This window comes from Epinephelus lanceolatus, chromosome 9 (genome assembly GCF_041903045.1).
Source record: "Epinephelus lanceolatus isolate andai-2023 chromosome 9, ASM4190304v1, whole genome shotgun sequence".
In the NCBI taxonomy this organism is placed as follows: Eukaryota; Metazoa; Chordata; class Actinopteri; order Perciformes; family Serranidae; genus Epinephelus; species Epinephelus lanceolatus.
In genome coordinates this window covers 33,687,009-33,714,627 of record NC_135742.1, presented here as the reverse complement: position 1 = coordinate 33,714,627, position 27,619 = coordinate 33,687,009, and the positions used below count along the sequence as shown (strand labels likewise).

Below are 27,619 nucleotides of genomic sequence, written 5' to 3'. Positions count from 1 at the left end.
CCCATGTTGGGTTATTTGTTAAACTTTGTCTAGCAAATCCACCATGTGATCCTTTCTGGGTTTTTGAACACATCTAGCAGCAGGGGGAGCTATTGCCGTATAAGCTGGAGGTGTTTTTCCCAGTACACCATGTGAAGTAGCTGGCAGCTCACACACAGTGACCTCATTCGATCCTCCCAGCACACAGTTGGAAAACTAAACGGGGTAACTGTTAGAAAGAGAGAGACGCATCAGAGTGTAACGGTTGCAGCTGATAGGAGGACACACCACTGTTCAGCTGAGTTATATTAGTGCCACCATGCTTGGTTATTTGCTGTGTATTAATTATGTTGCCAAGTATACACAACAACAGAGTAGTGTTTCCAAAATGCTGATAATTCCAGATAGTGTTGACCCATTGGTATCATTAAACATGACATGCTATAAAGTTTGATATAGTCTTTGGGAACACTCATGGTCAGCCTACATATATAGCAACTTCTTGCTGTACTACTGTACTATTTTCATGTCTCTGAGTATTTTAGAAAATATTTGGGACGTACTGCTTCTGGTGTAAATCATTCAAGGTTTTCTCCACTGAGAGCAGATGTTGGTGGTTGATAGTAATGACCTATAACCACACAACTGTCCACCAGCATGAAAACTCTGGCACCCGATTTGTTATTTCCACGGTTATTGATACCTCCTTGTGTATCGCTGTGACCTGTAATGGAAGATTAAGCACAATTACATAATAGCTTTACTATTACACATTGTTTATAGTATGTCTTTGTTTAGAGAACTGCTGGTTTGGATTTTTTTTTAAAGGATTAGTGGGTATTAGCTTTTGTTTTGCCACTCTCACTGAGGTAACTCGCCCTTTCTTTACAGGCAGAACACATTACCGAGAGCTTTTTTTAACACCAGTATTTATATGCAAAGGGAACAAAGGATGGAAGCCTGGGGGTGAATAAAGGATGTTGATATTTCCATAACTACTGAAACAGATGGAAATACTTTCAACTATTGTCTCATATACTTACTTATTCAAAGCATGTTCAATAAGTAACACATGCACATACAAGAGGCAGATACCTTTTCCCCCCTCAGCCCTCCACAGATATGCTCAGGTCGTACTGCACTTCTTCTGCGCTCCTGCAGTCCGCACATATACAACCCCGCGACGGAAACCTCACGCTGCAGTCTGAGGAACTTTCATTGGGTCCGCTGGTGGGTGGTGTTTCCAAACTACCTTCAAACCACATCCAGTGCCGTGACTGGAGGGATGCCAGGCCACATCTGGAGCTCATTGCAGTTGACGCCACACAGCACAAGGAGATGGGGTGTCGGGGGGTAGATGGGGTGGGATGGGGGGATTTTAGCTCGCAGAACTAAGCCGAGAGAGCTGTTTACGCTCAGTGACAAGTTCCTCCTTCCACACAGCTGAGGAGCTGTAACAAGGATCTCCCGTTTTGAGTGCCACATGTCAGTAATAGCAGGGGTTTGCTCAGCCTTTTTTTTTGTTTTACTGCTCACTGGAGGGATTGGTTAGAAGTTATCCCCGCTTGTTTTGTCAATGGCAGGAAGAACAAAGTGCATTCTGCCATTTGAATCAGACCAGTAATTTTGACTGGCACACAGACTATCACACCCGCCCACAGCACCTTCTGATTGTTGCCTTGCCAAGTTCTATGTAACATAATCAAAGTTGATGTCTAAGATTTGCAAGCAGTGAGCGAGGTAATGAAAACCCTCTGTGTCACTCAGTAAAAGCGGAGGAATATTAAAGGGCCTCATTCTTTTTTGATAATTTTTCATGAGCTGGTTTGAATTTGAGAGCTGCTTTGCCCCTTTATGTGGAAACAATCAGAGACTGGTCTGTGGTGGGAGAGAATAAGCAGCTTTTTCTAGGAACAAAGACATTTTCCACACATTTTGAGTAAGTTTCTTTCAATTAACTCTGCCGCTTAACTCAGTTTTTCCTGTACAAATGTTACAACTAGTGATATGTACAGGGATACGGTGAGCTTTTGAGAGCTTTCTTGTAATATGAGGACGCGGGGAGGACTCCACAAGACGAGGAATTTGGATTACAGCTCTGTTTAGTGAGATTTATTTGGAAAGCAATGAAACTTCCTGGCCCTGGAACCCACTTCCACCATAATGAGACCAAGTTAAACCAGGGCTGGATGTTATTTTCCTCAGAAATAGAAGGTGGTCTGTGTGCCATGCTTGCGTGGAGGATTTGAAGTCAGTGCTTCGGACTTTATTTTAAACAGCACTTTAGGCTGCGAGTGGATGATGAGAACAGCCTGTCCTCTGTATGTATGTCTCCAGTTTGATTCGTATGTTTAAGCTGTGAAATTAGTAGTTTTTGTGGCTACAAAAAAAGTGTAATTCAGCACTAAAGAAATATATAATTCAACGTTATATTCCAGTGTGCCGGATGTCAATTATCTCCATTTTGGTGATATCTGGATGCTTGTTTTGACAGATAAAAGGGTCACCTGGTCTTTATCTTTCCTGTGTCCACCTGTACAAAACTAATGCCATTCTCCAGCCTCCCAGCTGCCCTGGCAGAGCCCGAGCTGTCTGAGCTTTCCCAAAGTAATCAGGTAAATGGCTGGCAGATGGGCACACATTAAGAAGTGCAGTACCAGACTCTGGCATGGAGGACCGCCCCGCTTCGTCTCATCTGCATCGGGGAAATCAGGAAAGTAGCAGTGAGGGTGTTGGGTGAAGGGTCATGTGTAATCAAATCTACGGGAGCTGCTCCTCAGAGATGCTACATAATCCAATTTAGGCCCACTCCCACTTCAAAGCAGCATGTTGTCTGCTGGTTGAAGTGATGTTGCAGATCTTACGCTCCCATTTTCCAGGTCAGCGGGTGATGAGAGCCATGAGTCCAGAGGCCGCAGCTCAGCTCGTCCAGGCAATCAGCACTCTGACTGTGGGAAATGTGCTTATCAGGTGATCCAGCCAAACACAAATAGAGACCATGTGATACATGCCTTTGTAGATATAATCAACATAGTCGTTAGCTTTATATTTTGAATTTAAAGACATTTTTTCAGCCACATTACAGATCTTACAGTCATTTTAATACTGGATATAGAAGCCATGTCAGTGGAATTTTGGTTCCCGCAGCCACACTTGGACTAAACATCAACCAACACATCTGGACAATGTCACAACGTCCTTACCGGCGACCATAATCATGAAAAAGTTTTCCCCCGGAAATTGTGCTCAGTGAACACGCTGTGATTTCTGTGTTATTGTGGGTACATTATTTGAGGGGGAAAGTTTATTTTCCCAGATGTTTTTTCGTTCAGACTGGTGGATGGTTTCGTTTTATTGATTATGGAGATGTAATCTTCTCAAAAGCAGGGCCAGACAAACAACCCATAAGCTGTACCATATGAGGCAGAGGACAATTAATGAAGCTCTTAGGATCATATATCAGGGTCCCATCATACCAGACTGTTGTTACAAATCAGATTATTATGCATCATCTGCCAAATCTGCAGAAGAGCTATCTACTGTATATGCTCCTTGTTCAGTGCAAATTGAGCTTTTCCAGCATGTTCATGTGCGCAGGTTTTAGTTGTCCACACTATGGAGCTTTAGCTCGCGTCTTTTCTCCATGTGATCTGTTTGCCCCCTGTAGTTTATAGTGAAGGCTTGAGAAGTCATCAAGTTTAACCTACAGATTACTGTTGATATACACACAAGTTTAAGATAGTATATTTCACCGTCCTGCACTTGATAAAATTGTCAGAGGTTGGGTTTTACATGGAGCATTCGAAGTCTCTTTGGACATTTACCCAGTCTTGTCCTAAACGTTCTACTTTAAAGTACCTATACTCAATATTTACATCATAAAAATAAATCTAATTATTATGTGTAATGTGAAAGAAGTCCGTTGTAGTGCAGAATCCACAGAGAATCATCACCTGAATCTGTAGTTTTGCTCTGTCTTTTGCAGTTCTGTTTTTTTTTCCCCAGCCCGTAATGTTACGATTTACTCTCACATCTCATTGCATCATTTATAGTAAAAAAAAAAAAAAAAAAAAAGCACACTACCTGATTAGCACCAAGCAACAGATAGACACAGTTAATGACTACCAGTTGAACATAGTGGAGTATTTAGCAGTATTTCGTATTTAGCAGCCAGTTAGATATATTCCTCGGGAGTGGAGCCAAAAAACTGCTAAAAAGAGAGAGTGAATATTAGACTTGGCAACTGTTTGCTAACCACTTTGCCATATCAACTTAAAAATATATGATAATATGTCAGTGTTGTGTTTACAACTTGCATGACCCCCCGGTGCTCTCCCTATGATTGGTTAGTGCTCAAGCCCTTCTGAGGGTTGGGTTCATTGGGTTTAGGCATGAGGAGTGAGGGTTGGAGTAATAGTTAAGGTTAGCCAATCAGAAGCAGAGTAGGACAGGTCCTCCAGTTCTCCATGTTGTTTCTACAGTAGTCCTGAACGGACAAATCAAAAACTGGCTCTAGACAGGGCCATTTGCAGTTTTGTGTCGGCCACTGGAGTTTTCCTACACGCTTGGCACAACGGAGAAGTTTCAGGGTTGGTTGCAGTTTGCAACCTCACCCCTAGATGGCACTAAATCCTACACACCAGACCTTTAAAAGTGACAATCCAAACATACTGTATAAATCACATAAAACTAAGCAACAGTTCAACACATTTGTTCAACCTAATTTTCCTGTTATTTGACACCATAGACTAACATGAAATTAAATGTTGATGTTGAATATTTATTTTGTATTTTATAATACTTTTCTGTATTGTTTCCATTTTATCAGATTTTATACTAATACTCCACCACAATTCAGAAGCAAATATTCTGCCTTTAACTAAGATTCACAGTTAGTAGTTACTTTACAGCTTTTTCACACAACTTGAACTTTTAAAAATGTTGCTTTCTTATAGATTAAACTAACCAAGGGTATATAAAGGTAATGAGCTCTGTCTTACCTAATTAAAACATTAAAATGCTCACACATCACTGTGTTAGCAATGGTAATACAATATGATAATATTTAATAGTATGACACTTACACAGGGGTCATATTCTGCATTACCGGTACATTTAGTTATTAATTAGTTTAAGTACATGCTGCTGGTAATACTTAACATTTCCTTAAATAACATTTGAATGCAGAACTTGGAGAATTTGTACAGAGTGGTATTGCCGTTTTTGCTAAAGTAAAGGGTCTGAATGCTTTCCCCACTACTAATGAAGTAAAAGACAAGGATCAATGTAAAATAGCTTTAAAATGCTTTTAAATGTTAAAAAAATAAGATTGTGGGGAACTAAAAATGATTTATATCTAATACTGGCATCCTTAGGGCCTGGTCTTATTGAGTCATTGTCACAAATGGAGCATAAAAGGCAGAGTTTATTCAAACACAAGATCCTGCAAGCTCTCATTTTGTATAAATTAGATCAGATAAATCAGATTCTTCATAGCTTTGAGACATGATGGAAAATATAGTTAGAGTATAACAGAAGGGCAGAAGTAGCTGCATTTGGTGATGATTATTCACAACTAAAACAATCCAGCCGACACCACATTTATTAAGAACTCCCCTTCAATACCAAACAGCAAAATATTCACAACTGCAGTGACAATACTCCCATTCAGTGTGAATGACCAGGGAACGCAACACCGCACTGCACGTGTAATTGAACAAGATAGTTACGCTGATGAACTAAGACTCATAGAGGCACGCCGTCCCTCTGTCAGCAGGTGCCCGGCACACACTGGCCCATTCATATGCGCATTCCTGTCTCTCCACTCGCAGCCCAGCAGGTTCCTCCCGGCCACTCAGGACAGGGGCTGACGCACACAAAGGGTCTTCAATCTGCCTCAGACAACAGCCAGCATAAAGGCCCGGAAAGCCACAACAGCGTTATGTCAAAGAGCAGGCTGGGGGTGGTGAGCAGAGTTTGGGGGGCCCTGTGTAGGACAGGGGCACTGCTGATGGACGGATGAGGGCTGGGCTCAAACAACGTATAGTGGAAGGCCTGTCTGAGGTTTTTCTGCATAAAAGGAGGATATTTGTACTTGCCCAGTAACAATGGAATGCAAACATGATAAGCGAGGACAATAAAACACCACTTTGGGGCGATGAAGAAGCTGCTAGGGAAATCATCATGCAAAGCATCCCAGGGGCAGATATTGTTCACTGTGAGGGTTGCATGACTCTCTGTTTGTTCTACTGGTGATGTGTGGCTTAGCCTGCGTTCAGTTTGCTTTTGCATAAGGTATTCCTGGCTTTAACAGTGTCCGGCACATTTCCTTACACTGAAAGGAAGTGAGGAGTGATCAGAAATGCCCCACCTCATCTTAAAACAGACTGTGTTTAAGGCTGAGCTTTTGTCAGATGCATCTAAGCGAAAATTCAACTGACTTTAGAGCCGACATAGTCCTGGCACTAACTCTATCCTTTGTAGAAAATCATTGAACATTTGTAGCATTACCTTTAAGGTGAAATGAACTACACTGTGTAATAATTAATAAAAAATCATAAACTTTATGCCGTCATTTTATAGCCTTTCAGTCAAGTCCTGTCTGTAAGCTTGCGTTTATATTTCTTCAGCTACCATGGCATGTACACATCACAGGGGCTGGTTAATAATTAATGGTTGAGGTCTTTTTTAAATTAGCCCCACATAATACAAGTTCTGCTTTCATTCTCGTATGTGTGTTAGTGAACCACTATAGAAATATAGACAGTATGTCTCCCCTTTGCTGCTATAAACAAACCGAAGACCATCTTTTATTGGTCTGCAATTGCTTTATTTTATTTTCTCTCATCTGTTTTGCACAACTTTTACCACATAAAGCTGTCACTGTTTAGACTGGGGGGGGGAGATTTCCAGAGTTTCAGATACATCACTCACCTCCTCATCAGAGGAAAACAATAGGCAACTGAAGAAATAAACAATTCCCATATGTCATAAACTCTGCCAAGGCTTTCTTGTCCTCTGTAGAGCTTTTTGAAATCATTAACAGCTTGTTGAACATCCCAGGAGAGTTCTTTATCTGTGATACAAAAAGAGAAAGAAAAGTCTATAAAATATCTGGTTTCAAACTGCTGTTGCATCAAAGATCCTCTCGTTCGTGTTTTGATGCTCTGAAATCGTAAGATGTGGCTGATGGCAGCACATGCGCGTTTAACTCTCACTATTAGTTACTCTAATAAACATGCTTGGTTTTTCCCTGGTATGTGTGCGGTTGTCAGATTGACACTCCATCTGCTACGTAGTCAGCAGCTGGCTTTGAAGTTACAAGCTAATTTGAGTTCAAAGTGCATTTGACAAAAAAAAGGCTTTTTATAAATGTTAAAAGTAGCAGTATCTGATTGAAACACACCGATTTAAGCATGTAACAAAGAGAGTACATGCCCTTTAGCATCACTATAGTATCCCTATAACTGTAAGGAACAGTCTAAATTTTGGGACATATGTGTGTTTGCTTTCTTGCCAAGAGTTTGATTGGAAGATTGGTAACACTCTCATGTCTTTGTGTGAAATGTGCAGCTACAGCCAGCAGGCGATTAACTAAGGAGACAAATTCCTCATTTCAGCGGAATAGTTCAGCTCGACTCGACTCACTTTTGGTACCAATTGCTTTTCTCCATTTCATTTTCTACTGCAGGTAGTACCACCTCAGCATAAGCGGGATTCTCAGCTGATCACCAATGCTGCTTCTGTTAAGTCACATCATCTGTAACGCTACACTTGCCGGATCCTTTCAGCAGCAATGATGTCTGCACTTCTGCAATTGTGTGGCGTGGTGTACAAAGCGTACGGTGTAGTTTTGTGGGCTGCGTGCTATTTTTTAAAATCTGGGTTGAGTAAATAAAAAAATTGCGGTCACTATTGATGGTAGCTTGGTTTTGTGAAAACAGCGGGTTTGTGCAGATGTCCAATGTCACGCTGCGTAACAGTTCTCTAACCAATCAGTGGTCTGCTGTGTTTTAACTCAGCCTTCTAGTATCGGCTCAGTTCACTTGGAATCTTAACCAAAGCGGTGTCAAAAAAGTACCAGCTAGCCTACTATCCACAACTTTCGCTGATGGAAAACCAAAAAAGAGCGAGTCGGGTAAAGCCATGCAGTACCATGCAGTAGAAATATGCCTAATATCTCCCTACTAGCACCTCTAATGCTCACTAATTGACTCTTTCTATCTTTTCCTTTTTAATGCAAAAACTGAAGTGTAAAAATGACATTTTGTTATATGCCACTCTTTGTCTTATTTTTTATTTCAGTCACTCTGTTTTAGCTAGTTACCTGGCACAGTGATGACAAGACTCAGGTCGTCACTGCAACCAGCCAAAAATAGTTGGTCAGATTGTACAGACACAACCACCAACCCTATTTTCATTGTTTGTGCTAAGCTAGGGACGCATTCACACTGGTGCTATTTGGTCCACTTTAAACGAACCATGGTCCGCTTCCATGGATAGTTCGGTTCGTTTGGAGTGGTGTGACCGCTCATTTGAACTCTGGTGTGGACCAAACGAGCGAACCCTGGTCCGCTTGAAAACTGGGGGTCTCGGTTTACTTGCAAGTGAACCCTGGTGCGGTTCGCTTACAGTGGGAAATGCAAACGGACTATCCAGCGAACCAAAGAGAGGAAGTGACGTAGAGCAAAGTACATTTTGGGTAGAAAAAAAACCAAAACAAAGCCAACAGCGCGAACCGGTAGAAGCAGAGGTAAAAAAAGAAAAAGTTTGAAAATGTCTCATCGGCAGACGTGGGGGAGTGAGGAGGCGCAGGCGCTTATTGATATATTGTCAGAGGACTATTGCTCCATTGATTTTGTGGTGACCAAGCCGGCTGAAGGTGATCGATTTCCGTTTTGGGTCCTGGCCAATTGATGAGCCGGGTTTTCGTCTTCCTCATGCTTTTTTCCCTCTTGATCAGTGGTTGTTTCGGGCAATACCGCCCCCAAACAAGCAGCTGTTGTAATTGCGTGACGTTGTCCAGGCGGTGTGGTCCACTTTAAAAAGTGCAGTGTGAAAGTGAACCGAACCAAATGAAGCTGTGAAATTTTTTCGGCATTCCCCGCCCAATCGAACCGAGTCCCTCCGACTTCCAAAAATGTTGAGCTACTTATTTAAAAGAGTATTGCACCACTAACATTACACTACTGTAACTGACTCAACGGACAGTTGAAAACAGTTGAAAAATCAGAACAACAGAGCCAGAAATATTAGCTTTTTTTAAATCCCGCCTATATGGCTTTTTTGTTAAAACCTGGCTCCTACATTACCCAAAATGCAACTCGACCAATGACGGATTAATGAGAGATTTGAGTGTGTTATGCTAACGGCTATAGCCTTGTGCTGCTAGCTTCAAGCTTGAATGAAAAGAGGGCCACATAAGTCTGGTAACCTCATTTCTTTCCAATGTCACATCACCGGATTTTCAAACTTGTAGTCTTCAGCACCAACCGACACTGTAGTCTGATAAATTGCATTAAGTGATGCCCCTGAGGCAAATTATCTTCCTCTGGAGCTACAAAAGGTTTATAGAACTATTTCACATATGCAGTACTGCTCCACAAGTCCTGTAAACGGACTTTGATGTGTAAAATCGGTGGGGTTCCCCCTCAGATTTTATAAAAGAGGTGGACGTAGTCCTTCTTTTATAAAGTCTGTTTCCCTTTAAGAAAAGTTATTAAACAACACTGGACACAGGAGTATGTAACATTCAAAACTTGCACATACATGTGATGTGTATTCAGTTATGCCCCTTGTGTCTTGATACATTTCCTTTTTTGAAGTTTTTGTTCATAAAGTATATGCTCTGTTTTGATTTCCTCTTGCACTTTTAGTTTACAACCTAAAATTTGAAGTTTAGTTGGATCGATTACAGCATCGATACTTAATCTGATCTGGACCAGTCAAAGGATTCATACATCTTGTACCATCATGCCAAGATCCTCCTGTCTTTGCTGATATAGGATCAGTTTGGGGCTGAAGTTACAGCCAATACAACAGTGATAGGATGGTTTGTGTTCTCAGTAGAGGACAGGTAGAACAGTGCAGAAATATATGTGTATGAGGTTCAGTTTTCTGTGACTCCTTAGTAGGCTACTGAAAATAATGAATTTGTATTTTTAATAAAGTAAAGCAAATAATAATGTCACCTCATTTGGTGAATGTCCGTAACATCACATAAGACTTGCATGGAAGATGAAAAGCTAACACATGTTGAAACACAAATCTGTTTCTTTGTCATCCCCTTCTTTAATCTATCTACCAAGCTGGGCCTCATGTGTCTCTGCAGCTTCAGTCGTCAATCATTTGTCAATTGTGACATGGAATCAAAGGCCATATGAGCTCTTAGGATATGAACTATGTGTTTGATCAGGCAGTGCAAACTCATGTTTGTGCTGAGTCTGCGGATACATTTGAAATTCTGATGCTCTTTGATTTGCTGCCAAAGCATATGATCTTTACGCCAGCACGATAAAGCTATTTTATAGTTGCCTTGAACGGGAAATTGATGAAAGTGCTCACTTTCTGTCAGGGAATTAGTATTCATGTTGGTTTTCTGAATTCCTGCAAAGAAAACAAATTTCCATTCTCTGATACACATTCCTATTGTTGCCCACTGATTCAGTCAGTAAACATCTCTTTACACATCTGTTTTCACTGAAATATCTTTCTCTTCTTGGCATTAACACATCTTTTTAAAGCATAATACACTTTTAATTTGGAAAGTGTAGTTGTAAAAGTTTTTATTGTGAGCTCAAGTTCTTTCTAGAATGCAACAAACATAAACTTGTTATTTTGTGTCTACATGGAACTTTTCTCAGTGATCCTAAAGTGTCCTTCCAAAGTAAAAGTGGTGTCCACTAAGAATGAGGCCTGTCTCATATTGTCTGATGTTGAACTCAGTAGTTTACACTTATTTGATATATCCTATGTAATATTATGTATATTTTGTTTAGTGTTTTTGTTGTGATCAGAAATGTGTCTGTAGTATGCAGTGGGTTCATGTAGTACAAATCCATCATGGTGGTTGCAATGTAACACAGGAGCACTACAATTATTTATAGTCACAGTATTAGCCTGTGTGTTGTGTAGTTTCCAATCCCACAATGCAAAGAGCGCGGTATGGAGAGTTGTGGAGCTCTGCCGGAGAGGTCCTGTGCATGGCAGGGGGAGCCAGGTTTCTACCACCCCGGGCAGACCTGTATCAAGTTGGAAAGTAACTACATGAGTAGTGTCGTAATTCCGGTTGTATGGCTTTCAAAATAAAAGAAGGGGAAAACGCAAATATAACATTGAAACATATTGACACAGACAGTGCATTGAATATGGAGTGATTATGTTGTGTGAAAATGATTCATATTGCAATATGGTTCACAATATTTCCAGATGAATTGCCCACCTATTAGAGATGAGGTTAAAAAACAAACCTTTTTTTCCCATTAAATATCAATCAGAATAAGATTTGTCAGTAGGCCTTCACTTACAAGGAATTTGCTTTGGTTTTTGGGGCATACATTAAAAATACAATAAACACATGAAGAGGTAATTAAAATAAAGGCAAAGCACTGCAACACTTGAGAATATCTATATAGAAAAAGTAATATTACAATAAAAATATGTACAATGTAGCTGACTTGGAGTAAGAATTCTTTAATGGAAACCCACAATAAAACAGCTATGAAGAATGACAAATTAATTCTAAGGTAAACTCAACAAAAAGTAAGAAACATAAACAAAACATTTTATTTTGAAGCACTTAGTGTGGAACAGAGGTAATGTTTGCTCTTCATTTTGATGTAATGGTGCGTTTCTCTTTTGACTCTGAAGAACAACCACCAATCAAATCATATCTTCAGCAAATGCATTCTTCCTACATTAACCTTCCTTGACCATTTTTGCTTTAATCTGGTGAAATGTAAATGTTTAAAAGTTTTTACCTTTAGAGATGGCACAAGTAGGTTTATTATAGTACTGTGGAGTGGGAGCCAAAGACAATCTGGGCCTTTTTCACAAAGCAGAACTGTGAGCTATATATAATATATATAAATATATTATATTTGAGTAACTCTGTGGGCCAACTTCAGTCCAGTAATATTATCCAGCCAACTGCTGCTTCTTGTGTTGTTTATGTCGACTTTTATTTTATAGTTAGATACCGGACGTCGTGTGAGTTACTTCCGCTGTCTTGACGGTGGTCAGGAGGATGCGCATATTCTCAGAGTTAAGGGGGAGGTTTGGAGCAGCTCGGACTCTCGTTGTTAAACAGCATTTCTCCGCCAGGAATCGTTAAAATACTTTCTAGGATTCATTCAAGTGCCAGCCTTTTGTCGAAGTACAACACCAAGCGACATTTTGTTTGTGGATACTTCGTTAGAGTGAGTTGAACAACTTTAGGACACAGTTTTCGGAGGTGAGGGGACTTCATTTCATCGCGAGCGAAACGTTTTGGGATAAAGGGACTACCAAGAACTACCGCATAGGCTGCACTCACGTAGTTTCCTCGGACCTGTTTGAGGTATCTTTAGCTAGGCGAGAAAAAAGAAGCTTGTCGCGAAGTAAAACAGGGAAACGTTAAAAAACGAAATAGTTAGCAAGTTTTTTTCTGCTCCGTTGATTATTTGGGTTTTTCGGAGTGGGGGAACGCACAGTCTTTTCTCTGTCGCACAAGTTTTGCTAAAATATGCGTAAACTTGTTAGCCAAACGTCGATAGCTTCAAGTTAGTGAGCTTCGTTAACGGACCCCACATTGAAGTTTGGATATACTGTTTTTTCGGGAAGATTTTCTGCATCCAATCTCAGCTCCGGAGTCTTCATATCTGACCAACACTGGCTGTTTCACAGCCCCCCGCCTGTAAGGTGAGTTGGTGTCAATCCCTCTTTGATTTAGCTTCACTTTACAGGATGTTTACATACTACTTGGTTAGATATTGTTCTTTTTTTGTATGATTTTATTCAATTGGTAAACCCACTGTACTTCAAAGTAGCTAATTCAAGAAATTTGGCTCCTAAATTGACTAGCAGTTATTTTATTTCTGTCAAACAACCACCTGTTTTACTTAACAAAATATGTTTTGTCCTTTGGAAATTGGTAAGATAAGAAAAAAAGTCTGTTTACATATGTATTTTGCTTTCTTGAGGGTCTCTAAGAGTCTGTTTGATGCGTCGTAACACCTCAGTCTCCTCCATGCCTGAAAATGAAAGGGCACAAACCAGCACAAGGCCCAAATGTTGCCTGCAGTCCTGCTACCAACTCCCTCCTTTCTGTCTTAAGTCACAGCAGGCGCCTTTAATCAGATTAGAAAATTCACTTGAATAAATAGTCCCCACACCAAGGGTAAGGCCTAGAAAGCAGATGTTTTAAACTGCACATTATTCCTTGTAAGCAGTGGAGTTAAGCTTAATGGATCCGTAGCACTTCTCTCAATTTCTTTGTTGTCTTGATATATGTTTGCAGCACTGTATTCAGCTGTGTTTTATCTCTGCTGCAGTGATTCTGGTCCTTATCACCTTAGATATGTCTTCATCCTTGTCCTGTTTATGCCACAGGTTAGGACAAAATAGCCCAACATAAAAAGGGAAGTTCTGTATTTTTTTCATATCATGTGACAAATTATTTAATCAGAAAAGCTGCAAAGTAACATCTCTAAATTCTCAGAGGCCAGCCATCAGTACTACATCTGTCATGAAGTCTGGGTCTGGAGGGGCCAGTCTGATGTTATGTAAAGCTTTAAATGTTATGATGTACAGGGAGAGGGAGAAGATGGATGGTTTAGGAAAGCAGCATGTCCACAGGGAGTTCACCGGGGGAAAAAAAAGTTTTCTTCGGAGCCATATAATGGGAAGTGAGGAATAGTCCTGCCCTTTAATTTACTAAGCTGCTCCCTTGGCACACAATTTTTGTCTGTATGAGGTGTGTGATTGTATTTATTATAAGTAAATCCATAAAGATATGTGGTGTAGAATTAAATGTTTCGTTGCAAGCTTTAAGTGAGTGTAAATGTTGCTAGTAAGTAGATTGTAGTCATCCTTCAGATTGATACTTTAGTTTTTCAAGAGGTTTAGGGTTTCATTTGATTTTGTGTGTTTGCATTTTTTGTGAGGTGTAAGGCAGATTAAATTCAGATACAGCATTCTGTGCATGTGAGTAAGTGTTGTGTTTTTAACTCAGCCTCCCTTGGGAAAACATACACATTCATGCATACTGAAAAGGGACTGAATGTACTGAGAAGCACTTTGGATTTAAGTGTCAGCCAAATGGCACAGTGTCGGATGGCTTGACACTGATTGTCTTTTCATTTGAGTATAAACTTGTGACACCTGATCCCCCTCCGTGGCACGCTGGTGGTGAACCACTGATTCAGATTGTGAGGCTGCAGAGAAAAAAACAGAAGTGTCTGTTTTTGTGAAAACAGTAGCCTCAGGGAGATGGTCTGATGCTCTTATGTCCGCTGAACTGCAGCCGTGTGCAGACTGGCCTGTTGCTGGCTGGTTGGGAATGCAGAGTTAACCGGGAAGGGGGCTCCAGAATTTGGGAGCTGAGGAATTTTATGCATGGATGGCAGTGAACAGTAATTATGGTGCTGGCCATGTTATGGGTTAGGCCAGTAACCTTTGTCTTTGTATAATGAGAGAAGCTAAATGTGTCTTGCATGTTCTAATCTGTTTAGTTTAGCCCCTTTTTATTTGCCAGATTTTCAGTGAAGTGTTACCATCTCTTAAGAGCTTACAAAAACAAGCGGAATTTTACAAGACATGTGGTTTTGTATGGCTTTCGTTACGCAGCGAAAGGTCTTAATCCTTTTAAATGCATGTCTTCTTTTATCTTATAAGTATTCACTGTTCATTAGCTGGGTTTTTCCTGGACTCTTAAATCAATTTTGTTTCACAAGCAAAAACGTGAGTAACAAAACTCAGAGTGTATTTTGATGCCTCACCAACAACTATATCAACAAGTGTTGGTAACAATAAAATATCTTAAAATAAAAAGGTTTAGAAAGTGGGAGACAAGAGGGTTGATTGAGGTAGTTTGGTATTGGTATTTCAGTTTAAGTCCACCACTGTTTAAGGATTTAGACCTGCCTATTGCAATCTACCAGAACCAGTAGATAATTTCAGTTGTTTGGTGGTCACAGTAGTGGGCTGTAGTTTTGGAAAGCTCACAGGTGCAATACATGACTACAAAACTGGCTACACACCCAGCCGGCCAATCTACTCACTTATGTATCATCATGCATTATTGGTCCTGTTTTTCCTCTGTACAGCTCCATGTGCATATTCCACAAGATTAGACAGGGGAAAACATTCAAAATGAATTTTTCTCACATTTCTGTGTTGGCATTTTTATCCATCCGTAAAAAGATTCATTTCCTTACATTAAACACGAGGGGCTTACTCCGTATACTATATGGATATTTGGACACAAATCAAAACTGTGTGGGAACAAGGTGTCATAGTAACTAACTGTAAAGAAAAAATACACTTAAAATAAAGAACTCCGACCAGATGGGGGTCAGATATATACAAAAATGCTGCTTAAACTTCTTGTGTACTGTAGTTTCCTGTGCTGATACTAATATTTATGATAAGCCAAGAATATCAGCCTGCCAATGTGTTGGTCAGTCCCTGTCCAGAGCTACTCACAAGTTGAAGATGAGTGTGCCCTGTGTGTGGATAGTAAGACATACTGTATGTGTAACCCTTGCTCCCACGGGAGCGGAAAATGACAAAGTGTTGTGTCATTCTTTGAAGAAGCTACTTCCTCCTCTCAATTATTGACGGTTGTCGTAGTGACGAGGGCCAAGGGAACGTGGTCGGCTGCTCTCTGCGGTTCCTTCTGTCTGGCAGCAGAAGCACTTTCTTGGAGCTTTCCCAAACACTGACTCACAGCTTACGGAGCCGCGATGACCAAGCTTCTTTATCCCCCTCGGACCCCCCTGACCCAGCTCAGCTGCTGGAACACTAGACCATTCTTGGAAAGTGAAATTGAATTGGTTTTGAGGAGAGCACAATGACTGTTTCTGTGATGAACACTCACACAAGCGATTACCTCTTAAAGGAAACCACAGCTGCATCTGAACATGACTTTGTGTGAAAACGTAAACCAAGTTGGGGTTTCTTTGGGCCAGATGTGGTGATGCTGCTTCTGTTGTTTTACAGAACAGACTTTGATATTTTGGATTAATTTATGACTCTACTGATTTGATAGAGTCTTCAGTGATGAGGCCTGTCTTCTTTGGTGTGACTTGACAGGGGTAAAAGCCAGCATTTGTTTTACCCTCCCTGACAACTTGTGGGAGCAAATGGTTTTCAGGGGGGGTCAGTTTGGGCTCTGGGACCAAAAACCAACTGTTAGGTGATAGATCTCTCAGCATGGAAATGATGGCCCGGCGGTCTCTCTATACAAGGGTGTCACATAACGGGCTGTAGTTTTTTTTTGGTCTTAAACAAATTCCTCGAGGGGGGTTATGGGGGTTCGGGGGAAGTGTTAATCTCTGTGGCCAGATGCTGCAGAGGTGATGATGCAAGCAGATGTGCATGTGAGGGTCACCCACTTCACTGTGTCTGGAGGGTACTGTACATCATTGAACCCCAGCAGTGGTCTAGCAGCAAAAACCTGAACATTGCCTGAGTGTTACGACCGTCTTTACAAGGTCAGTAGTTTCTTTGAAGGCTTTAAAACAAAAACATTTAATTCCTAAGAACTGAGCAAGATGTATCCAATGTTTGTTTGCTTGAGCTATCACAGCAAGCCTGGTGCTCTGCAGCTTCTTATCAGTGTTCTTGTACAAGGAGGCCTTAATGCTCAAGTGCCTACCTTGAACCTTGTGGACAGACAGAATATTCTCTTCTTTTTTTGATGAGTGAGGAATTCCCTTGTCAGCAAAAATACAGATTGCCATTTCAACAAACGGCTGTTATTTAATGTACTAATTGTTTCAGTTTTTAGGAGCCACCAACAGCAGTTATAGCTGTTGCAGCATAGTCCCTGCAAATCTGTCTTTCTTACAAACTAGTACCTAAGAGGTGTTCTGATACCCATGTTAATTTGGGAAATGCCTCTGATACTGCTTTAAATGCTACATCGGATATCGTTAGTACACAAGTAGGGCTGCAACGATTAGCCGACTAAACGATGACTAATCGACTATTAAAATAATCTGTGACTATTTTAGTAGTCGACTAATCTATTTGAGTAGTTTTTCATAGAAAAGTACTCTAAAAGTACCCCAAAATACTCTTATTCCATCTTCTTATGTTCAAATATTGGCAGCTTTATACACTCTCCCATGACTGTGATCTAAAACCCATTGGCATGAGTATGAAACAAGACATTAGATGACATAATTTGGGGGTTTGGGAGAGACAGGCCGACATTTTTCAACATTTTAACACATTTTTCAATAAAATGATTAGTCGATTAATCGAAGAAACAATCGACAATGAAAAATAATCATTAGTTGCAGCCCTATACACAAGCCTGTGCAACAATCCGATACCACGCAATCTATTGACAAACTTTAAAGTAGTTTCCCCCACAGATAAAACTACTACTGCAACTACTGTTTAAAAACAGTGAAGAATTGATTTTCCAGTAACAAGCGTAACATCAACCCTTACCAAATGTCAAACAAGATCATTTAAATAAAAGTTTAATGAAAGCTTGATGATTTAAACAAAAGTTCTATGGTGACCATTCTCTATATTTATTTGCTCATGTTTTATAAAGGGTTTAACTTGAGCCATCCATACATCAATGACAGCAATCATTTCACATGTATACAGGGTCAGTAGTACATAGCTGTTCATTTTTTTTAACACACTGGTATGGTATCAGTACTTGGTATCAGACCATACACAAGTTCAGGAAATGGATTCGATATCTGGAAGGAAAAAGTGCTATTGGAACATCTCTGCCACCCTGAATTGATTATGACTAATTTTTTTTCTCACTCATGAAAACCCTTTGAAGACATGAGGCTTGCTCATGTGGTCGTGCATTAACTTGTTTTTATTATTTATGTTTGTTTTCAGTTCAGCACTGTGAATGACCCGCTGCTGATGCCCCAACGGTCTGAATGGAGTTCCAGTCGCAGAAAAGCCAACAGTTGTAGCTCCCTCAGCAGGATGCTGATGAGGCCAAGTATACTTCTGTGTCTGGTTTTATTCACCCAAGTTTTAAGGACCCAGTGCTGGCCTGCAACCACAGATGAAGGTAGGACGGCTTGATAATTTAAAGCTATTCAGACCTAATTTGCACACTGCGTTTTTCCCCCAGTTCTGGTTGTAGAATTATCCAATATCACATACCTGTTTGAACCTATAAACTTATTAAGTCTGACTTATCTTGACTCTTGCCTTGAGAAACAGTCCGCTGATAATCAGAGCTTTGTTCTTTGTACAGGAATGTAACCCTAACACACTCCAGGCTTTGGTGAAGTCTGTCCTTTGTAGTGTCAGTGTTTCCTCCACCACCCCCATTTGCCTGAATCTGATGTTTGAGTGTGCTTTACTGCGTCAGATGTAGCACAACTGTGTTTCTCTGTTTCTCACAATTAGTAACACCTTTTTTCTGGCTAACTAAGGCCCTGTTTAGACGACAACGGTTTCTCTAAAAATGGAAAAGTCTGTCCTTTGCGTTTTTAAAAACTTCTGCGTTTATATGACGACATTATTGAAATGATCCCCATTCACATGGAGCCGCAAAATCTACTGGAAACGCTGTAGTATGCATGCCAGGCCAATGGGTGGCAGTGTAAATTTGCAAAGCTACACCACGGCATGACGCCATGCGCCTGCGCTGAAGCGCCTTCCTCAACAACGCGGTGATTACAAACCAAAACAAAGACACAATGGCGAAAGCATGCACAGATAACTTTGTCCGAAAACCCCCCCCCCCCCCCCCCGGAGCCACGCACACAGAGATCCATTCATCATCCGAACATACTTGGGCGGAACGGACTCCACGGACTCAAAGCGGATGTCCGCAAGCCCTGTGGTGCGCAAAGCTCTGTGCACCAGTGACTGCTCGGCATGTATTTTTCACATCGCGGGGATTTTTCACATTTTTACAGGAAACTACAACGCGGAAGTGCGCTCAACTATGAAAGCCCGAATGACTGCGGACATTCCTCGCAGAATAGTAGTCTCTGCATGTTTCTCCTGTTTGTAGAAGAGCATCAAACTAGCTGATAGCCCATCTCACAGCGCTGTAGCAATCATATACTGCCCTCGTGCAGTTAGGAGCTGAATTGCATGTCAAATAAAGGGGGGAAATAAGATGGCGAATAGTAATAGCCGCATTAAAAAATTGATTTTTTCAAAAATAAAACAACTATTTGCAATTCGAAAATCGTGACCCATCCCTACTGCATATTGCAAGTTTACATGACAAAGGAGACGCTGCCGTTTCCAAAAAGTTGCACTCTGGAACCCGTTTTCAAAATGTTGCGTTTTCAGGCACCCAAAACGCCGCTGTCATGTAAACGATCAGCCAAAACGCAACTAAAGTTTACCGTTTTCAGTTGAAATCATTGTCGTATAAACGGGGCCTAAACCAATTCATACTCTGAGCTTGTTAGAAATGGGTTTTCAATAGCTCTTAAGGACTGAAATTTTGGTGTGATTATTTTATTGTGTTCTTAAACTGGACAGTACAACTTTAAGATTCCCTATAAAGAATTTATCCCGGTCTGGCTGTTACACAAGTTAAGTTCTGAAAAGGGGAAAGAGGCACTGAAATCGAATCCTTAAAAATGTGTCTCTTGGATACAGTCCAACAGTTTAATAGCTGCCTGGACTTTTGGGTAGATGGCTTTGGATGTTTACACTCTGCAGTCGGAAGTGGAGAGCAGCAAAAGAATATGATAAAGCTCAGCATTATAATTAGAGTAATTAAGCAAGAGGGTCTCTCTTGGGCTGTAAACCCTAAAATAAACTTGGCGTGGCTGTGTTTAAGCCAACAGTGGGACAGGGAGGAGTAAATGACTCCCATCTGTAGCCTCAGGGCAGCCCCACTACCTCACAGTCCCTGCTCCTCTCCTCCTTTGTAATGAAAAGGTATTTGTTGTCACTGAGAGAGGAGTTAACTGCCAGTGAAACCATAAATTAGCCTGTTTTTTTTTTTGAAAAAAAGGAAAGAAGATGCTACTTTGAGCCCTCCCTTATCCTCGAGGATAGGGTTTCTGAGGAGAATGTTTGTCTTCTAAGGTGAGCCATAAATTTCCTCCAGGGTGGGGGGAGTCTGATGCATTTACACTCCACCCAGTTCTTAATCATCAAATGGCCAGGTACTATCTATGCGCCTCTGTGCTTTTCCTCCTGCTCCCCCACTGACTTTTGCCTGGGAATGCTTCACTTTCCCCCCCGCTCCCCTGCTGGGTGACGGATGACTTCAGCTGTCGACAAACAATCACGGCAGACGCATTTGGTTGCATTCCTTTTGTCTTGCTTTGGGAAACAAAATAGTTGTATGGAAATGGTGATGTTTTATGCGTGCTTCTTTGTTTATCTTCTGGCTTTTGCTTTTGTGTTGTTCACATAAGAAAAGAATATTCCCTGAACAAATTAATTTCTTTAAATTTCTTCAGGGGCCCCATGGACAGCTATTCATATAGTTACGGCCCCTTAAAGTTTTTCTCAGTGAGATCATTCAGAGCAACGTAACCCGTGCTTTTGTCTTAATCATTTCAATGTCTGTACATCTTTTTGGTTGTGACAGTGAAATATCAGGATGTTATTTATATAGCATTCCCAGAGGATTCTTTTGACTCAATGCTTTGCTGTCAATCAGAGTAGATGAGCCACTGACCCTTCAGTGGAGGGCTCTCAAAATCTGGAGCTGCCACCATCCTGAGAAAGACTTTTCAGACAGTGATGGGGCCTCAGGGGAGCAGGGCTCTGCTGACTCTCTGAAAGTAGACAAAACATATGAACTGACTTTAAGGATAAGATTTTTTTTTTACTTTTTCCCCATGAGCATTAATTTCTAATCAAGGATGATCAACTGGTCATTATCTGTCAGTGGAATTATACTGTAATGGAGCACTTTAGTGTCACGGATGAACTTCTTTGCTTTATTGTTTAAAAAATAGTGTAAACGTGTTAAAGGAGGGGAATGCATGCAAATATGGAGAATATGTTTCCCCAAAGCTATATATGGATAGAGGCTGAGCAGTGAACATGATGTCAAAGCTAAATCTGTAAAGAATGAGCAGAATTTGTAAAGCAATTGAAATGTTGAATGTTGCTTTTGACAGGAGGCTTTGTGATGCAGTTTCATGTTCCAAATGGTTGAGCAACAATTAACTTAGAAACAATACAATAGCTTATCGCTTATCATGATAATTACCTATGGGGAAAAGTCAGGTCAGTAAGGACAGCGAAACATGTGATGATTATTTTCATTATCGATTAATCTGCTGATTATTTTCATGATTAATTATTTAGTCTATGTCAAGAAATGGTGAACATGCTCATTACAATTTCCCAGAGCCCAAAGTGATGTCTTTAAAATGATTCTTTGTTCAACCAGCAGTCCAAAACCCAAAGACTCTTCACATACTGTCACAACTGTCAAAGAAAAGCAGTAAATTCTCACATTTAGGAGGCTAGAACCAACAAATGTTTGACATTTTTGCTCGAAAAATGACTGAAACAGTGAATTGGTTATTAAAATACTTGGCGAATAATTTTCTGTCGAGCGACTGATCGATAAATTACTAAATGTTACAGCTCTAGCAGACAGTACTATTAAGAGTATGGAAAGAAATAGATCAGCATGAAGTTGAATTCTTTTATGACGTCCTGGTTTTCCTGTGTTTGTCCATTAAAGCCATCATGTAAGGCAAAATGTAGCTGAACTCATTTGAATGACACTGGAACAACTTTACACTGCACAGTAATCCTTGTAGTTACCAAGTGTTAATCCATGCTGATTGTCAGCGGCTCATTTAGGAATGAAAAGGTCCTCCACTGGAGTGCTTTCAGGAGGGACACTCGCTCAGTGAATTTTTTTGGGCTTGCTAATGGGCATTGTCCTATTCTTTCGCTTCCTGTCAGTCCTGCCTTTTGTCTCTTATCAATCCCCTCTATGTGTCACCCACCCCTTCACTCTGGTGCAGTCAAATCAGCAGAGGGAACTTGCCACAGCCATTTTTCTCCATGTGCCACCGCAGAGCCTCAACCAGCCTGATTTTACTGCATTCAACCATCACTCCAGTGAGAGCAGGAAATCCCAGAAGTCATTCACGCAGCATATTGCTTCCTATCTTGTAGCCAGAGAAGGTTCCATAGACTGGCGCCAACTCTTCCTTTTAGTTAGTCAGTTCTAAATTTACAGATTTGTGAGCCCCCCCCCCCCCCCCTCATTTTAAAACCTCTCAATGATTTCTTCTTGAAAATTCCTTTCATGATTTATGTCATTAGGCTGATTTTAAGCGATGTCAATCAATTTTTCCAAATGGTTGTTAGAACACGTTCCAGATGGGTTGCTTTCTGAAAATATGGCCCTTAATCCATTTTAATCCAATCATAGCGGCAGGGGGATTAACTGAGATGAAACATACTCAAATTCAAAGGAAATGCTGGAAACTTGGCACTTACCTCAGTGTGAAGAGTTGAAAATAAATTTACTGTGAGTGATACAAGCGTGTTGCTATTTGTTGGCATCGTGTTTCTACTCTGAGTTAATCAGAAAAATAATAACTATAGTTTTTCTTGCACTGTTGTAGGGTCAGTTTGACTATATTGTGTAATATCTTACTCCAGTTTTAAGTAGGTTGTCACAGAAGCACAAATGGTCCCGACTGTGGCCTACAATAAAGCAACAAGCAAATTTTACAGCTTTTATGGGCGTTTTATGATGTCTGCAGCCAGATTAACAGCTGGGATGTTGACACAGTCTTATCAGTGGCATCTGCATTTGGAGGGCAGGGACAGAAACATACTTGCCCCCACACACAGCGCAGAGACACTGTGTTTGAAGGCTGTGTAGTCGTTGGATAGCTGTAGTCCATCACGAAATGCCTCTTCTGCTTTCCCCCCTTTGGTTTTGTTTTTGAGGAGAAAGTTGATCCTACCCCCTGGCCCCTTTTCCTGCTGGGATTAAGGGCCTGTCAGACATATGTGATCCAGGAAATACCTTTACTAGGCCCAAGTGGGGTCACCATAGCAACTGGCACTAGAACCTACCGCTGCAGGCCCTCTCTCGCTCGCTCCTGTGCACATGCTCACTGGCTCGCTCTCCCTGCTCCCTCTTCCCCTTTATTGTTTGGAGGCCTTTGTTGTGATGGTGGGAGGGATTAGTCAGGATCGCTGATGTTGTCCTGAGGTTATGCTATATAGATGTGCTTCCTGTTGCAAGGAAGTGCGTTTACAAACACAGGGCGCTTTGAAAACAGCTCCGAATAATCTCATGTTGAGGGATCACTAACCGCTATGGCATTTGATTATCTAGTTCAATTTTTCTTGATACGATGCTGAAGGGACTGTGTAGGAAATGGGAAAGGAGGATGAGTGAAATGACTCACATTAGAGTGCTGCCACAGGGGACTGCTATGAGGTGCTGCTTGACTAAAACAACAAAACTATGTCAAATAGAACTGATACAATAAGTCGATTTATCAAGATTTATCAGAGAGTCAACAATAATTAATCTGCAGCTATTTTGACAATTTATTAATTATTCGAGTAATTTTTCAAATGTAAAACTTTATTTTAACTTTAACTTTTAACATTATTTGTGTCTTGCATCTCAAATGTTCTCTACTACTTTATCATTGCAATCTCTGAGTGTTGTTTGGACGATGCAAGACATATGAAGAGGTAATTTTGGGCTCTGGGAAATTGTTGTTTTTTCACAAAGTTTTACTGATATTTTATAGTTAACTAATTTGAGAAAAAAATCAGCACATGAGTAGATACTGAAAATTATAGTTAGTTGCAGCCCTAATGGCCACAAAATCAGCTATCTACTTAATTGGAATATTGTACCTCGTGTGCCTTTTTGGCATGGATGTGATCCAAGAGCAAGAATGTCAAGCAAGTTGGCTAGTGACGATCTTTACCTTTTGTAACTAGACAAACAACACTATTGTGATGGACAACGTGTCAGCATAATTGGGTTACCCCCTCCCCCTTGCGGACTATGTAGTCATTTAGAACAGGGGGGCTCAGGTGTCTCGCTCCGTGACGCCTCCCTTCTCTTCAATCCTCTAATTGAATTTCACCTTCCTTTCCCAAGTAGCTCCTCTCCTGCCTGACGAAAGGGCCTTAACTAATTTGGGGTATGATTTAATTTGAGGGTGAGGTGAGGCAGCCGGTTTGCCGGGAGAAAATCAAGGAAGGACTTTTCCACTGTCTCTTGGACCCTGTTTTATGATTGAAGTGCTTTTTGCTGTGTCTACAGTACATATACGGCCCCATTTTCTGTGAGAGCTCTCTGAATATTTTAGACACTCTGTACCTTGTCAGCTACTATTTATTCAGTCAACTGGTTATCCTATCGGGAATGACATAATTATCTTATAGTTAGTTTGTGCCATAAATATAAGCTTTTCTGTGAGCTTATGAAGCCATTATTGTGTTTATAATTACCTAAAGCTAAATAAAGTGTTAAGTAACCCACTTTTCCTTGTTAGTTTCTGTAGAAACGCAAGCAGAGCTGTTCACACTCTATCTTGGGGATCGTCTGGATCTGAGTTGCTCTGCAAAAGACTCCCTCCATGCTGTTAACTGGACCAAAGACCATGTGGCAGTGGTGGATGGAGAACACACACACATCCGCAACGGCCAGCTGGAGATCGAGACTGTGGAGCTGACAGACTCTGGTCTGTACGCGTGCACCACCTTTGGCAACCACAGCGATTACTTCAATGTCACAGGTAAACTTACAGAAACCGTGCAGATGAATTAGAGCAGCCTTAGTGGTTTTATTCTTTGGGGTTTTTTTGCCACTGAATAGCTGCATTCTTTGACTGTAAAAGTAAATATTTGAGACAGTGGTCATGAAATGGCATCAAAATGTTTCTGTCACAAAAACAAAGTTGCTGGAGGAGAGGCATGGAAATGTGTATCCAGTACTACAGTCTGTTCATCAATTAATGTACATACTGCATGTACTGGACTTTGTCTTCATTGTGTCTGTACATTCTCAAAGATTGTGCCCACACTTGAAGAAAATGAAAAGATGTGCTGTTTTTAATTTCTTTCCTACATTTTGTACAACTGTCAAAATACTGTGTATATCAGCATAAATGGATTTGTCTTTGGCTTCACAATTTTCCATTCTGTTCTTTCTGTTTCATTAGTTGATACTCTGGCCTCCTCTGAGGATGATGATGAGGATGAGGAGTCGTCGTCAGAGGAAGCCAAACTGTTGGGCAGTCAAAAACTGCTGCGTAAGTGTGCTGATCCCTTTCAGTTACTAATGCTACTGTAACAAATGGTCATTACCCGCTCGCCCAGAGTCACAGGGCTATGAGTAATTGTCATGAATGGCCAGTGATTTGAAAGCTTTATGATTCAATTATGGGTCTGCCGTGTGTATGTGGGTCACACTTGGGTGAGTGATTTCACTCTGAATCAGAGGGTTTTCACCACCTCAGTGACAGCTTTTACATGAAGAATGTCCCTGCGGTGACTAACTGTGGTTAACGTTAGATGTCTTTCAATTTGTCTATAGAGTAATTAAGACACTCAGGCTTCATCATCTGGCTTCTATTGCCCACTGTGCCCACAAATAATCCAGTAACTGCCAAGCATGCTGACCTTGAGCCTGTACTCTGACTCCCAGAGCTTTATTTCTCCCTGAAAAGTACACAACATGACTTGACTTAACTGAGGCAGTTTTGAAGCAACACGATAAAAAAAGTGATTTTCCTTTTATTAAAGAAAAAACTTAAGGTCCTTACCCATCCAGCACTGCCAAGCTCTGTGACTATAATTTAGAGACCTTGTTTTTGGGAGAGCATACATTATGTAATCCATCCAGCCAGCCATTTTCTGCTGCTTAAACAAGGGTCATGTGTGACCCTACGCACGTAGCCTACGCACATCGCCTATGCTGTTGTGAGCATTTTTTACTTCTGCGGTGGTGTGTCTGTGTCACTCTACAGTTACACCTCCAAAACACTAGTCGGTGGCAGAGGTTTCTGTGAAGTGCTATTAAGTTTAGTTGATTCAAAACACACCCAAAACACACATTGAACATGGCCTAATAGAGATGATTTCAAACACAAGTACACAAATTGGCTTCACTACAACTCGCAGCATTCACAGACAAACACTTGTGTTAATCTTGACACATTTTCCCCACAAATACAACATGCTAACGTTATTAGCGCAAGCCTATGGCATTTTACATTGTATAAATTAGCCTAGCAGCTAGCAATCTTTTCTTCTTCTCATATAAAACCAGGGACAACAGCAACATTTAACAAAGGTAACGGCACAAAGTTTGGCTCCAGAACAACTTACAAGGTTCACAGACAAAACAACTGTCCTGTACTACACACGTTTTTTTAAACAAATACAACATGCTATTAGCACAAGCCTATGGCATTTTGCGTTGTATTGATTAGCCTAGCTGCTGGCGATCTTTCCCTCTTCTCATATGAAACCTGGTTAAATCCCGAAGTATAAATCCCTGAGGGATAAGTCACACACAAGCCTTGAAATGCTATTTTAGTAGAGGCTTTACTGTCAGGGAAATAGTGTGTGTATACAGCGACAGACCGGAGGTCTGCGTCACTGCAACGTGTAGTTACAATTCTGGGGAGGTGCACTTCAGGCTACGTTGTAGGTTACGTACATTTGTAACCTACGCGTCAGTTCAACGCAGAACCATAAATTGCGTGTAAGCAAGGTAGTCCAGACATTGCTCATTGCTCCTTACCCCTTACCCTATCTCAAAGGAGAAGCCTAGCCACCCTAAGTTTGAAACCCATTTTGGCCACATCTGCAGTTTCATTCCTTCAGTCACTAGCCAAGTGTCCAAGGCAGGCTGATGATATGACCACAAAGTCAGTGGTTCTTAGCTGGGCTTGTATGAACTCCCGTACCCATCCAGCTCCTCTTACCTAGGGCAACTCCAGCGATGGAGCGAGTCGAGCCCCTCTTCAGGAGTTGGGTTCTAGATCATAGACAAAAGTAAACATAGTCTCTGGGTCTGAAAAGTGAAGCTGATGAGGAAATACCTTAAGTCTGCATTTCTTGTAATGGCTGGCAGGGGGCGACTCCACTGATGGCAAAAGAAGTCTATGCAAAAATGACCCTACTTCCCACTTGATTTATTACTTCAGTAAATATTTTCCCAATGAGTTTATGGTTTCAGTTACGAGTTTCAAGTCTTCTTCAATACAGCATGAGTTTCATTTTGTAAGTTAGGGTCCTATCTAGGGTAAAATAGACAATAAAGCAGGGTGCACTGTAGGGTTTGGCTACCCTCTGATCCACAAGTCTCTACCATGATGGTGTCAGTTGGTTCTCAGTCAGATGCACTACTCGCTCCTCCACAGCGCCACCCTCTTATAAGTTTAAGTTAAGTTTAAGTTTAACTTATCCAAATATGGTCACTTCTGGCTCAAAATAAAACAATATGGTG

At 40.9% G+C, this 27,619-nt stretch overlaps 1 protein-coding gene across 2 annotated transcripts in view; it reads left to right on the top strand.

Annotated features, from left to right (window-relative positions):
- The first annotated feature begins 12,239 nt into the window (after window positions 1–12,239).
- The window catches only part of fgfr1a (fibroblast growth factor receptor 1a), a 32,747-nt gene continuing 17,367 nt past the window's right edge, over window positions 12,240–27,619 (top strand). For both annotated transcript variants that reach the window (XM_033618829.2, XM_033618828.2), the window contains exons 1-4: window positions 12,240–12,876; window positions 18,052–18,232; window positions 24,657–24,899; window positions 25,326–25,415. In XM_033618829.2, the coding sequence (XP_033474720.1) occupies window positions 18,079–18,232; window positions 24,657–24,899; window positions 25,326–25,415 (487 nt within the window). In that variant the 5' untranslated portion in view covers window positions 12,240–12,876; window positions 18,052–18,078. The remainder of the gene's footprint in view (window positions 12,877–18,051; window positions 18,233–24,656; window positions 24,900–25,325; window positions 25,416–27,619) is intronic.